The sequence below is a fragment of the Punctularia strigosozonata genome (assembly GCF_000264995.1).
Source record: "Punctularia strigosozonata HHB-11173 SS5 unplaced genomic scaffold PUNSTscaffold_2, whole genome shotgun sequence".
NCBI classification, from domain to species: domain Eukaryota; kingdom Fungi; phylum Basidiomycota; class Agaricomycetes; order Corticiales; family Punctulariaceae; genus Punctularia; species Punctularia strigosozonata.
The window spans coordinates 166554-180365 of record NW_006767434.1 but is presented as its reverse complement, the minus strand read 5'-3'; the positions used below and the strand labels follow the sequence as shown (position 1 = coordinate 180365).

General features: G+C 57.5%; 5 protein-coding genes across 5 annotated transcripts in view; 3 read left to right on the top strand and 2 right to left on the bottom strand.

Moving 5' to 3' along the window:
- Nucleotides 1-2086, bottom strand: part of PUNSTDRAFT_96854 (trehalase) — a 3954-nt gene extending 1868 nt beyond the window's left edge. The window contains exons 1-7 of the mRNA XM_007379673.1: nt 1832-2086; nt 1352-1772; nt 1087-1256; nt 939-1007; nt 744-870; nt 468-659; nt 34-376 (exon numbers count right to left, since the gene is read on the bottom strand). Of these exons, the coding sequence (XP_007379735.1) occupies nt 34-376; nt 468-659; nt 744-870; nt 939-1007; nt 1087-1256; nt 1352-1772; nt 1832-2068 (1559 nt within the window). The 5' untranslated portion in view covers nt 2069-2086. The remainder of the gene's footprint in view (nt 1-33; nt 377-467; nt 660-743; nt 871-938; nt 1008-1086; nt 1257-1351; nt 1773-1831) is intronic.
- Nucleotides 2087-3147: 1061 nt separating this feature from the next.
- Nucleotides 3148-5018, top strand: PUNSTDRAFT_96852 (glutathione synthase; the record flags this gene model as incomplete). The annotated part of the gene is made up of 4 exons (XM_007379672.1): nt 3148-3510; nt 3588-3874; nt 3949-4029; nt 4104-5018. The coding sequence occupies 4 exons, from the start codon at nt 3148-3150 to the stop codon at nt 4942-4944; spliced, it is 1572 nt and encodes a 523-aa protein (XP_007379734.1). The 3' UTR covers nt 4945-5018.
- A 1182-nt stretch (nt 5019-6200) lies between these two features.
- On the top strand, nt 6201-7803 carry PUNSTDRAFT_41902 (uncharacterized protein; the record flags this gene model as incomplete). Its single annotated transcript, XM_007379671.1, has 3 exons — nt 6201-6250; nt 6316-6465; nt 6519-7803. 3 exons carry the CDS (start codon nt 6201-6203, stop codon nt 7801-7803), a joined length of 1485 nt encoding a protein of 494 aa, XP_007379733.1.
- A 1391-nt stretch (nt 7804-9194) lies between these two features.
- On the bottom strand, nt 9195-11028 carry PUNSTDRAFT_130433 (uncharacterized protein; the record flags this gene model as incomplete). The annotated part of the gene is made up of 19 exons (XM_007379670.1): nt 9195-9223; nt 9280-9337; nt 9392-9419; nt 9477-9489; nt 9543-9589; nt 9639-9739; nt 9792-9831; nt 9887-9902; nt 9970-9981; nt 10039-10063; nt 10115-10152; nt 10205-10230; nt 10284-10309; nt 10362-10379; nt 10434-10443; nt 10496-10594; nt 10658-10671; nt 10720-10801; nt 10859-11028. The coding sequence occupies 19 exons, from the start codon at nt 11026-11028 to the stop codon at nt 9195-9197; spliced, it is 852 nt and encodes a 283-aa protein (XP_007379732.1).
- Nucleotides 11029-11945: 917 nt separating this feature from the next.
- PUNSTDRAFT_130432 (HIT-like protein) lies at nt 11946-12762 on the top strand (the record flags this gene model as incomplete). The annotated part of the gene is made up of 5 exons (XM_007379669.1): nt 11946-11956; nt 12016-12152; nt 12260-12369; nt 12488-12584; nt 12680-12762. The coding sequence occupies 5 exons, from the start codon at nt 11946-11948 to the stop codon at nt 12760-12762; spliced, it is 438 nt and encodes a 145-aa protein (XP_007379731.1).
- Between the last annotated feature and the right edge of the window lie 1050 nt (nt 12763-13812).

Sequence of the window (13812 nt, the reverse complement as noted above, 5' to 3'; positions counted from 1 at the left end):
GGGGGGGGGAGGAGAAGGGGGTTGTTAACGCACCACTGCTGCCCGCTGACGGTGAACGTCACGGGCACGGTCCCGTTATACCGCGTCATAACGAGGTGCACGGCCGCGAACAGCTCGAACGCGCTCCGCGTCCCGTTCAGCACCTCGTCCGGCACGATCCCGGCCCAGAGCGGGTAGAACGTCGCCGCCGTCCAGCGGTCGTTCCGCGCGCCGGCGGTCGCGTTGAAGTCGTAGAACGCCGCCTTGGTTCGGTCCCAGAAGAGGTCGAGCACGCCCGCCCGGATCTGCGCGGCGGCGGCGAGGTGCTGCTTCGCGCCCGAGGAGGAGGGTTTGCCGGCTTTGGCGTAGAGCGCGGCGAGGTTCGTGCGCGCGGCGTCTGGGGGAGGGAGGGAGGGGAGGGAGGAAAGGGCGGATGAGCGCGTTGCGGGTGGAGGGGCGGGTGGGGGGTTGAGAGGGAGGGGACGTACACAGGATGGAGTTCAGGTCGACGGGGACGATGCTGCGGACGTTGAGCGAGCGCAAGCCGACGCTCGGGTCCTTCATCCAGCGGGTCGAGTAATCCCAGCCCGTCTCGGCGCCGGACGCGAGCTCGGCGTAGAGCGCGGCTTGCTCGTCCGACGAAAGCGGAGGCTGCGTCGGGTCGTGCACCGTCTGGTAGTCTGCGGCGTCGGCGGAGATCAGTGAGTTCGGCTGGGAAAGGAGAGGTAGCTGGGGGCGGGGGGGGGATGGAGGTTAAACGATACCTTGGAGGTAGGACTCGGGCCGGGGCGCGGTGTTGTTCACGCTGTAGCGCGCCATGGCGTACGTCTTGTTCGTGAAGGGCGAGGTGATGTTCGTCGTGCGGTTCGTGGCCCACCACGCGAGCTCGGTCTAATAGAAGGTGGTTACATTCGTCTCTGGCGCGTCCGCAGATCGGATCGGCGACGGAGCGTGCGCACCTCGGCCAGCGGAAGCGCACGGTCCAGGATCGAGGTGTCGTTCGTCGCTGCGACGTAGTTCGCGACCATCTGCGTACCGATCGCGCGGATCGTCAGCGTGCAGCGCATACGGGGAGAAGAAGGGGGGGAACGGGGAGTATATGCGCACGTTGATGAAGAGGGGCGGTTGAGATCGGTTGAGGTAGTATATGCGCCCGCCGTTCGGGATGAAGCCGAAGCGCTCGAGCTCGTCCATAAAGTTCTGCAGCGTCGCGTTGGCGGTCTGGAAGAGCTCGCTCTGGAGCAGGCCTTGGACGATCCAGTAGCTGTCCCAGTAATCTGTGCACGCAGGGGACGTCAGTAAGTCGTGAGCCGGAAAGATGGAAGGCCGAGGAAGGGGAAGGGGGGAATGAGAAGAGAGGAGGATCGCTGACATTGCTCGCGGAAGCGCCCGCCGGGGACGACGAAGGTGTGGTTGAGCGGGATGAGCGAGCTCGCGCATTTGACGCCGTCGCATACCGCGGTCGCGTTCGTGTCGCGCGCGAGCTGCGTCCAGAAGCCGTGCACCGTCTGCGCGAACGCCTTCGCGAGCGGGTCCGTCACGTTGTCCAGGAACTTGGGGGAGGCGGTGAACTGCGGGAGGGAGACGGCCTGGAGCTCGAGCCCCTCGCCGGAGAAGTCGGAGTCGACGAAGGAGAGGACGGAGCCTTCGGTGAGGTTGGAGGGCGGGGAGGAGGAGGAGCCGGTGAGGGAGGAGAAGTCGGAGAGGACGGATTGCGGCGGTTTGGAGGTCGGCTTGTCGACGATCGTTTTGGGGTCGGAGAAGAGGCCGGCGAGGTTGAGCGCTTGGAGGAGCTGGTGAAAGGTTTGTGAGTAAGGGTGACATGTATGCGCCGAAACGAAGGTCGAGATACCTCTCCGGCGCAGAAGATGGAGCTGGGGCACCACGCCTGGGTGGGCGGGAGCGCGGCCTGAGAGGGGATCGCGCTCGAGAGCGGGGCGGTCGCGCTCGCGATGGCCGTGCTGATCGTTATGGAGGGCACGCCCGAGGACGCGCTGGTGATAGACGCGGTGAGGGTCGTCGCGGCGCGCGCCGTCGCGGCCAGGGAGAGCAGGGCCGCGCTCGCCAGCGCCGATGTGGTCGTTCTCATCGTGTGTGTCGTCGAGCGGGTGGAGGAGGGGCCGTCGGGGTCGAAGCGCGCATGGTGTCGGTTTTTATTGGCGTGAATCCGGGGTCGGACGGCGGTGGAAGTCGGGGGCAGGCCGATAGCGTCGGGCCCATCAGAAATGACGTAATCGCGGGCGTAGCGCGTCCACCTGACCGCGTCGCCGTGTGGCGATGGTGCACGCCGATGACCGCGACGAACAGCAAAAGCGATACTTATATGAAGTGGTTTGATGCAAGGCGGACGGCATGGAGCTCACACACCTCCCAGGACTTGCACAGCGTAGCCGCTAGCGTGCCCGCCACGGAACGAAGGACTCTATGGAGAGGAGCATAGCGCAGCGCCCGTTACGGTTACGCCAAGCGCCCCTAAGTATATCCACGGCGAACCGACCGCGGTCGGCATCAACAATAGCACAACTTGCACGGAGGCACCATCATCACGAGAACGCTCGACATCACGAAAAGGTAAATCGCCTGAAATCCGCACCGCAGCGCCGGGCATATGATTCTCATACACCGACGGCATCTTCACGTCGACCGGGCTGGGTTGCGCCTACCCTGCAGGGCACTTCGCAACTCGTCCATCTGGGCGATCAAATGAGCAGTTGGGCAAACAAGGTACCGCGGGGGCATACCGTCGCCGGACGGTGGAATGGAACATACACAAACTTGTGTAAGTATGTATAAGTAGGTATGAAGATCGTATCGGAGTCCGGTTGAACGTTGAACGTTGAACGATCACCTTCGCTTCTGCGAATGCAAGATCTTATCGAAGCTGCATCTCAGATGAACAGGGAGACAAGGGTAGAAAGGTCGTCATCTGCATCCTTTGCAATTTGCCAGACCGCATATCTGTAGTATCGACTTGTTTTTATTCCCAATATACGAGGCACGTCGCATACCAGACGACCACCAGAACACAATCCGTATGCATACGATCGTGTCCATCGTCGCGAGAGCCCGCATCTTGCACGCGCATTACTCATCCAAGACGCCATCGTCCATCGTCCACCAGCTTTCCGTGATCATGATCACCTCTGCGGCCCTCCTCCTCCGCCCTCCATGTCGTCCCCGTCCTGGCCGCCCACGCTCACCCCCGAGCAGATCTCCGCGCTAACGACCCTCGCCACGACCTACGCCCTCTCGCACGGCCTGCTCTACCTCCCCCCGGGCGCCCCGCAGCCCCCCGCGCCCACCTCCGCCATCCACGCCCCGCTCTCTCTCCTCCCCAGCCCCTTCCCGCGCGCCCTGTTCGACCACGCGCACAAGATCGCGAGCATCTACAATGTCCTGTACGCCCGCATCGCGATGGACTGGGCCTTCCTCGACGACGTGATGGGCGCCGAGCGCGGCGCGGGCCAAGTCGACGCCTTCGTCGGCGAGCTCTGGCGCGGCTGGAAATCGATCCGGGACGACTACCCCCAAGTACGTCCCATCCTCCGCCCCCCCTCCCCCCCTTCCTCACCCGTCCCGACCTTTTACACGTTCATATATACATGTAGCCTCTCCACCTCGGCCTCTTCCGCTCCGACTACCTCCTGCACACCTCGGACGGCGACGGCGGCGCCCCGCCCTCTCTCAAACAAGTCGAGTTCAACACGATCTCGTCCTCCTTCGGCGCGCTCTCGGAACGTGCCGCGGCGCTGCACCGCTACCTCCTCGCCGCGACGTCGTCCTACTTCGGCGCCTCCCCGGGCGTGCTCAAGCCCGACAACTTCCCTCCGAACGAGACGACGCGCGGGTTGGCCGAAGGTCTCGCCACCGCGCACGCGGCGTACGGCAACCCAGAGTACGTCTCACCCATTATCGCACAAGCCTCGCTCGCCACGGAGGACACTAACGGTCACGATCACATTACGACAGCGCGTCCATCCTCTTCGTCGTCCAACCCGGCGAGCGCAACGTGTTCGACCAACGCTGGCTCGAATACGAGCTCCTCGAAAGGTATAGCACCCCAAACCCCCCCAATCTCTCCTCCCCTCACCGCTAACCTCCCTCCTCCCCACCCCCAACCTCAGACACCACATCCGCGTCCTCCGCCAAACCCTCTCCGACCTCTCCGCCTCCGCCTCCCTCTCCCCCACCACCCACGCCCTCCTCCTCCACCCCTCCCACCCCCCGTCCCCACCCACCGAGATCTCCGTCGTCTACTTCCGCGCCGGCTACACCCCCTCCGACTTCCCCCACCCCGCGACCTACACCGCCCGCCTCCTCCTCGAGCGCTCCCGCGCGATCAAATGCCCCTCGCTCCCGCTCCAGCTCGCCGGCGCCAAAAAGGTGCAACAGGTCCTCACCCTCCCCGGCGTCCTCGAGCGCTTCCTCCAACCGCCCCACCCCGGCAAAACGTACCGCGACGACGAGCTCGCCGACCTCCGCGCGGGCTGGATGGGCATGTGGGCGCTCGACGACGACGGCGGCGTGGATCGCGCGCGGAAGGAGGCGGACGGGCTCGTGCTCAAACCCCAGCGCGAGGGCGGGGGCAACAACGTCTACCGCTCCTCCATACCCGGATTCCTGGACGCCTTGCCCCGGGAAGAACACAAAGCGTGGATCGCGATGGAGCTCATCCGCCCGCCCGACGGCGCGGGCAACTACCTCGTCCGCGCCGGCGGGAACGGGAACGGGAACGGGAACGGGGACGGGGACGGGGGAGGCGGCGCGGTGAAGGCGGACGTGGTGAGCGAGCTGGGCGTGTTCGGGTGGGCGCTGTTCGGCGCGGGTGTGGGGGAGGAGGAGGAGGCGGGCGGGGTGAAGGAGGCGACGGCCGGGTGGCTGTTGCGGACGAAGGGGAGGGAGAGCGACGAGGGAGGCGTCGCCGCGGGGTTTTCGGTGCTGGACTCGGTGGTGCTCGTCGACTGAGGCGCGGGGCACCGGAGAAAAACAAAGAAGAACCGATATAGAACGCCGAGTGTGTATCGTAAAACCCGCTCTTGTGCGATTAGGAAAGGCGTGTACGCTGATATGGCTTCGCGTGTGACGGTTTGGATCTAGGCGGACGAGACGAGCCCTTCTGTTTTTTTTTTTCGGAAGGACCTCGGACGATATCCATTGGCGTTGTTTTCGTGTCTGGACCTGCAGATCTGAAATCTGGTGGACGAGCGATGGCAAGGCCCTCGGCTAACGCCCCTATTCGTTTTTCCAAAACGAGCCTAGGCTTCGTAGCCTTGCTTAGTCAGCTGAAGGGGGGCATTGCTCAGGGCAAGGCGCCAGCGTCGATCGCAATACTCGCTCGAGATCGGTGGGCCGCATTGTTCGCTTTTTTTTCTCGAGAGAGCGAACCGGACCGCTGCTCTCGGAGGATCATTATGGGAGAACGTAGCCAAACCTCGCGTGGGTGCCCTCTCGTCTTCGGACCGCCGTTTTGGGGCGTACTCCGAACCCACCTTTCGTTCTGGAGAAGAGCTCGACCTTCAAATTTGCGGCGACAGGGAGGCCACATATGCATTCGCGCCCACGGTCGATCGCAAGGCAACGCGGTCCTCTAATGACTGGCAAGAGTATGCAATCCAGGGACTGCGCTTGGCCGGCTGAATATTCTGTCAATACAAGGCCCTGGCCTCGTACAATGCGTTTTGCAGCTCGGTGGTCATCTCTTTAATTTATCTTGGCTTATCTCGCTGTGTCGTTTGGATGTCCGCGACGGCTTTGGCCACGGTACCCAAGTCCAGCAAACTTCGGAGATCCACCTCGCGTCCCCCAAAAAACGGCCCATGGCTACCCTCGCCGTCCGCAGAAGCTACAGAAGCTGTGTCGACCCTCTGTGGCTTTTGGCTGCACCCACGCGCGGCGTCTCACATCTCGTTCCAAATCTGGGCGTGACCCCGATCCAGCGAGAGGGTGCCACCACGACACCACCGCAGCTTCGTTCCTTTCATCTCTGTACAACGCAACGACTCCGCAAAGGAAAAAAATTAGCCGCCCACGAGCGCGTGTTTCTTTGTGCACTTGCACGGGGCGTTGTAACGCTCCAGCAGCTTAAAAACCATGGACGGCCCCGTCTGCTCTCTCCATCCTCGACGAACTACCCCGTCCACCAGTCCACTAACTGGCCATAAGCCTTTTTTGCTTCCGCACTACTCTTACCTCTCTCACACAAGCCACTCGTCCTCGTTATCATGTCCCAGACCGAGTGGTTCTTCCCTGACGGCCCGACAGACAGCCACCCGTACGTACCGCACCGTTCATGCACCTTCCGAGAGCCACCCCGCTCATCCAAACACCATCTAGCAGTTCCCAGATGTACGTCTCCTCCGGATCCAACGGCAGTGGACCTGCCTTTCAATCACCCCCGTCGTACGACGCGAACGTCAACGCGCCCCAAGTCAACCTCTGGGACGGTCAACCTCAGGACTTCGTGCTCGGCCCCGCCGCCAGTGTCAGGTACGACGCTCCCCTTCCTTCGTGCTCGTATATCCCGTCTGACCTGCCCCTAGTCATGTTACGGACGCGCAGCAGAACTACTACGCACCGCCGTCCTTGTCTCAAGCCCAACCGCAGATGCCGTGGCAAGCCATGCTCGACCCTGCCCTTCTCGGCGCCGGTTCGTTCGTGGAACAACCTTACCAGCCGGAGGGTCAGCAGCTGTACTCCCAAGGCATCCTCGATTCTTCGTATTCGAATGAAGGCTTCGGCGCGGTAAACCAGCAGCAGCAGCAGCATCCGAGTCAGCAGCACTGGGACCCTCTGCAGTATGCCCAAGCCGCTTCCGGTTCGGGTTATTACACGGGACCGTCTACCGAGGTGTATGCTACACAATACGCTCAGCCCGATCGCGCCCCCGTTCCCACTGCCCCCGTTCCCGACACCGCATACTACTATCTTGGGGCACCTCCCGAGGCCGTATCCCAGCGAAGCCAGGCCCCCCCTCCGATTCCTTACTCGACCCGCCCCGACACTGGTTCCGAGCGCGTCCTTCGCAGCCATCAGCGCGCCGCCGCCACGCCGTACGACAGGCCCCACCAACCGCTGCCGCCTCATATGATGCCCGCCATGCACCCGACCGCCGAGGTATCCCACTTCTCGCACACCCATCATCACCCTCACCCTCACGGCGTGCCGCACTCGCATCCCCACCCGCACGTCGCGCCTCCTCGGGTGCCCTTCTCCGCCCATAACGGGCAGGCTTTGCCTCGGCAGAACATGCTCGATCCGTCGTTCGGCGAGAACGCTCCCCCGGCCGGCCCTTCTCGCAATACGCGGGCGCGGACGCGTCAGAACGCTACCAGGGAGACGCCGCTGTGTGGGCACGCGGACGCTCTTGCCCCTACCGCCGGACCCTCGCGCACCACGCGCTTTCAGGCGCGTCAGAACGCCATGCCGTACACCAAAACGCGAGGCGAGCCAAAGCCGAAGCCAAAGCAGAAGAAGAAGCTGGACCCGCCGTTTTATTGCAAAGTCGCCCCGGGTCGTGCCAGCGGCCATCGTCTAGAGGCCGAGTGCGAGGTGACGGGATGCCAAAAGAAAGGACCATACAACTGGTGGGAGATGCACGATCACATGATCGCCGTCCACTTCACCCGCAACGAGCAAGGTCTGTACGTATGCCCATGGGACCCGGACTGCGTAGGGGACAGTAAGACGATGGTCCGCCACGTCCTTGGTCCTCATGCCCGAGTGGGCGTCAGAGATGGGGACGGGAATATTGTGGCCCGACCCGATATGATCAAACGCAAGTACCAACGGTACGCGTTGGAGCAAGCGAGGAGACGAAGACGCTGAACCCCGAACGTTTCTGTTATACAATTGTATCCTTAACATGGACGTCTAAGTAGCAGTCTCGCGCATAATCTGTACTTCTGGTGTCGTTTATATTTATTTCTTCCACGAATTCTTATTTCATCGATATCCAGTGGGATAAAAACGAGGTCTTACAGATAACCACCCAATATGAGTCATACTCGATGCGTCGGCGACGCTGGTACGTCTTACGTTTGCATCTTCGAATCGCGGATTTGGAAACAGACTCATCATGCGGTATCGCCTTGGCCCGGCCCTTCCTCACGGAGATAAGACATAGCGGACCTTAGACCGTACGCGTGCCTTCCGTCTCCAATACCGTCGCAGACTTCTTGGCCACCGCAAGCATGTGTTACATATTCTGGAGCTCCCGTACCGGATTCAGAGCGTAAGTATTTGCTACTAGGATGGTAAAGTCTCTGACCACTCGTTCTAGAACTGACACGGTACTAAGTCGACTTCTCCGATACTTCTTCGCTCGTGGAATATTGGTGACGTGTTGCCAGGCAGCATTCGCTGCATCATTCCTGCAGGAATGGAGTGGTTATTCTTTCACTTGTTGCTATCAGGACTATACACGGACTCAATGCGTGCGTAGCACTTCCTACCCCCATGGTATACAGTGGCGAACGATGATCTAATTCATAGTGGCGATGTTGAACGTTCGCGATGATCTTCGCCATGATATGGAGAAGAAGTCTGAATCACCCTCCTAAGTAATGGCTTGGAAAGACTATCTCGCAATTGCAACGGCGTGTATTACAGTTGATTATGGGCAATGTACAGTCGCAAGACATAAAACAGTTGCTGTACGATCACTATCTCGCTATCTCGCACATTTGCAGTAGTCCAAGTGCGATAGTCTTGAAAACATAATGTAGGCAAAGGCCAGATTCCTAACCGTGCTTATCAGCCTTGAGGTCACCTCCTGCCAGTGGACACAGCGGACGGTATGTAGCGGCTCGGGACCTGTGCTTGGTGAATGAGTAACCGAGATATCATAATTATATTGACTGTCGCGTTGTTTGGGGATAGTATGAGTATATACGGCCTTTGAGCTACGACATTTCCTTGTCCTTGAGCCTTGCAAATCATGCGCCTCTTCGTCAAGCCTACTTAATGCGTGGGCGATCAAGGGAACCCTGTGTCCAGCCATCATTCAATCGCCCTCGTATCGGGAGCGACCGAATATCCGATCCTTCACGCCCGTGTTTCACACGAATAGAAGCTACGTCCGCGAAGGAGGGAGTACGCATGTGTGAAAGCATCACAGGACCAGCGAGGTCGTCCATGACAGCTCGAATGCTGGATCTGGTGTTCAATCTATCCGGGGAGAAGTTAGCACGGCGTGGTGCTGGAACAACGGAGTCAACCTACGCGGACATGAAGGAACAAGCATACACTGTGACAGGAATAGCCTCAGTACGGTAGCTCATCGTCAACAATGCCTGAGTTTACCGCGAGCGAGCATGAAGTAAAACGGCGCGTAGATTAGTTCTTCGTGGTGAGTGAGAAGCTGTATTGCTGGGTATCGGAATTCATGTCCCAATATCATGACTGGTAGACGTACCACGATCAGAGTAATCAGCGCAAGGATGCTGCAAATGTAAATGGTTGGCTGGAAGATCTCACAGACGACCCACAAAGATACGCACGTGGTTATCAGCCCTATCAGAACATGCCTTTAGTTGAAAGTTATAGCAGTGTTATGCGACACACACCCGTATTCAACGCATAATTGGTGAGCATGCTGACAGCTTTCTGTGTTCTGAAAGTCCGGTCTGAGATATCCTACACGGTATGAAAACCGAACGAACCTCGGGAACTGTGATTGGTTTCGATTCAGGTAGTGTACCATTCCCGTGGTGATCATTGTATCGCACACAAATCCCGCTGTCAAACCGCTCGCAGCCCAGCTCTACATCATGTAGTGTCACGTCTCGTACCGTCCGCATCGCGGTGCTACGTACGACGATTCTATCTTCGAAGGCGAATTTCCTGATGATGAATCTAAGATCGAAATCTGTGTGAGAGCGCAAATCTATCGTTACGATCATGGGCTCACCCAACCGTAGTCATGCCTACGTTCAAGACCAGAGGTGTACGAGTCAGAATCTTTTCCTGGAGACAAGGCGCGTGCTGCCTCACCTATGCCCGCCGCTGTTGGACGATATAACGGATTGAGCTAATTAACAATGCCGTTTGCGAAAAAATTACCCATCTCTCCTGCAGCCAGTACGCACTACGACGCTTCCGATGAGGTACTGAAGTTGTATGGATCAGGAAGACTTACGATCGCCAGCGGCATCCACCAGTTATGGCCATCACTAACTGCAGTTTCGAAAATAAATCACGATCCAGGGACGGGGAAAGCGCAGCTCACGTTTGTGGATACGATACGCAAAAAACCTGGATGAAAGAATCAATATTCTGTTCCGGAGCGAAACGTGTATAATCCTTACAATTGCACAGATAAAGTCACGATGCTCTGTGTAATCTCCGTTTCAGCGCGACACTATGTGATATGAGGGGTCACTCACGCTGATTGGTATTTGCACCTATGTCACGGATGTTATATGCCTATCACCGTGCGCGTAGCGGATGAGACGTACCAAGAGGGACCTTGTCATGTCGTCAGTGAGTAGTCTCTGGTTTCAATGGAGATGACACGCACCAGGTAGCAACCGTGAGAGCGAAATAGTCTCCGAAGCATGATACAGTATAGAAGTAGATAGAATGACTGAGAAGCGCGAGGTGCAATGTATCCAAGAAGCTAGGCAATAGCAGTCACTCAATAACTAGGATTCCCTCTGTAAGTAACAGCACTCCCACTCACAATAGGATGAGAACCTTGCAATTTGTCAGTGAGCTTAAATCTCGCGATTGACAACGACTCACGAATGCCTTCAAGAGGGTCGAATCGTTCTGGGAATGTTCCGTGAAGTATAAGTATATCTGGAGGCACGTAATGCCGAACACTCTGCATCCGAACACATGTTAAGCATGTAGTCAAGGAGACGAACGTAAGAATAGTTACACGGCCGAAACAAGCACCCCAATGAGAGAGGCGCCAAGTAGGCCATCCAGGGCGATAAGAGCCATTCCGCACCGCCGAGATGTCCAGACGATGGCTGCACGAGGTGACTCAGCGATCATCCAGGACGTGGGGTTATAAAGGCTTGTCGCACTCCCGAGCACGAAGGGCATCCTCCACTACCTCCCTTTGGCCAGTGGCACAGCATTCATATGGTGCATTCTAGCGCCTGTGATGACATGATCGGCGAACCATATGAAGCCTTGCCGTAGTTGCAATTGAGGACAGCCGTCGCGGCATTCCACAACCTTCCTCATTATTACCCCATCCGAGAGGCATGCCCGTCTCCGTGAATGAGGCATGGGAAAGGTCAATAGACAGATACGCTTCCCCATGATGGGTCGCACATGGAACGACGGCTCTTGTCAGGCGAACCTAACAGGAGTAATCCGGCAACGTAAGGATTGTATTCAGTTTTTGGTATCGAGCCCCGACACTATTATGAGAATGACTTACAAGTTGGAGGTAGTATCGATCCGAAAACAGACTTCAACCTCAAGTTTCACCCTCTATAACGATTATCTTTAGAGGCAGGTTCACGAGTTTTCACGCCGCGTAAGCGCCCTGAGCCCGCACTTCTTGCCGCATGATATACATTCCTTGAAGCTGTCAGTCGTGAGATATCTCGTATACACGGAATGCCAACAGATGAGGCTTCGTAAATCTCATCGGAAGGTTCGCGATGCACAGGGGCAACGGCACCGCCTTACGGTCCTGAACGTCGCTGTCAATCCGGATCTGCGCCTCTTTGCGGACCGGTCATAGTAATGAGACGTCGAGTGTCGCAAAAAGCGGGAACAACGGAGACAGGAACCCCAATCAGCGAATACGCACGTGGTTTGGTGCGAGAGGAACGCAGAGTTTATTTGTGCTTGTGTGGTCCGCAGGTTTCAGCAAAGCAAGCACAAATAGTTCGGCCTTATCCGGTGAGGTCATCGGCCCTTATCGGCAGCGCTGATTCGGAGAGGGGGTTTCGTCGTTTCATCTTCTCTCCGCCACGCACACGAATAACTCGCCGCTCCAGCTTGTCATGGCCACCAAGTCAGTTTTGGACATTGTTCCATAGGGTCTTCCTCCATACTGAAAGGCCGCGCCCTAAGGTCGCTCGCATCATGCATCTTCTGCAAGATCATCAAGGGTGAAATTCCGTCGTTCAAGCTCATCGAGACGGATCTCTCGTACTCCTTCTTGGATATTGGGCCTATCGCACGGGGTCATACCGTGATCATCCCGAAATGTGAGCACTGACCAGACACCATCCCCGCCATCATCATCCTATACGTATGCATCATCCTCGGACCCCTCAAGATTACATTGCCATACTGACTTGTGCTCTGTTCACAGACCACGGGGAGAAGCTACATGACATCCCCGACGAACATCTCATCGACCAGATGAAGATCGCGAAGAAGTTGGCAGTCGCGCAAGGTCTCGAGAACTACAATATCCTACAGGTGAGTTCTCCCAATTACACACCTCAGTCTTCTTCTACTGCGAGATTTCTTGATCAGTCATACTCCTGAACCTTGCGCTTCTTGTCTGAACCGATGTCCTAACGAACCCCGCATCTAGAACAACGGAAAGGCCGCTCACCAGGTGGTCCCCCACGTCCATTTCCACTTAATCCCAAAACCCGTGAACGAGGCCGGTGAGGGAAATGATTCCGAAGGTATGACTCTCTTCCGCCAACCACAATCCCACATAGTCTTCCATTACTCGTACCGCCATCCTTCCGGACTGCTCACGCACCCTCGTATTCTGCAGGGCTTGTCATCGGTTGGCCTGCTAAGCAGCCCTCGAAGGATGAGCTCGCGGCCTTGCACGCGGAAATAACAAGCAAGCTCTAAACAGGTTGGTTCAGGTCAGCGCCAACTGGATATTTTGCGCTGCATTCACCGCCCTTCCTATACAGGACTGAGGACAGTCAAAGGAACGTCTCTCCCGTTTTCCTCCCAGAAAGCAGAAATGAGTACATTTTTGTTTCGGGTACCTCTCACGAACCGTCCTGCGCTCCTTATACCGCGTTCAGGTCGCAGTTGCATGGTGAAGGAGGTTTACGTGAACGCTCCATAACCACCGCAAATGTAAATCCACCCCTAGTTGGGAAATGTAGCTGTAGGGCCGGGTGCAGCTTTGACATGCATGAAAGACTCAATACGTGAAATGGTTATGGTATATGAAGGTGGTAATACCGGCGTTGTTCATGTAGCAGAAGCCAGCGCTGACACGCTGCGCTCGTCGCGGACGCGTGCGAAAATAGATGGCCCTTCGATCCGGTGCTGGCTCTTCCCGCCCACAGCCTCTCGCCGAGTCCTCCGATTTGTCCACCGACGCTCGAGCCTCACCGGTTTGCAATGTCCGATACGACAGCTTCGCTCATTGTTCTTGAGTCTCTGGCCTGTTTACCTCGTTCACACCCATGTGTTTCACCGGACACCGGGAAAAGATGTTGCGAGATAGGACTGCTGCGTTTTCTCTCGCCGCTGCAGTGCTAGGTCATACCCGATGTAGACGATGACACGCAAACGCATACAAATCTTGTACGGGAGCTACCGTGGCTTCCAAAGGTTGCAATCGTTTGTGATAGCATATCTCAGGTACGCTACATCGTAAACCAGCCATTCGCTCTGCAGTGATTAAAGTCTTAATGTCCCCACAACTGTGCAAGGCCTGACCGATCCCAAACTGATACAGATTGAACATCTAGAGGGCCATTCCGGAGTTGGCTGCGTGCCACTTGGGCATTGAATCGGAGCGAATGCTGTGACCTAATGTCGTCTCCACAGTATCCGGCGCCATGTGTTCTTATCGAACTATCATCGACACTTCATTCCTCATCTTTTGGCTTTGACACAAGTTTCAAATGATCCGCATCTAGCAATCAATATCCCCAACAT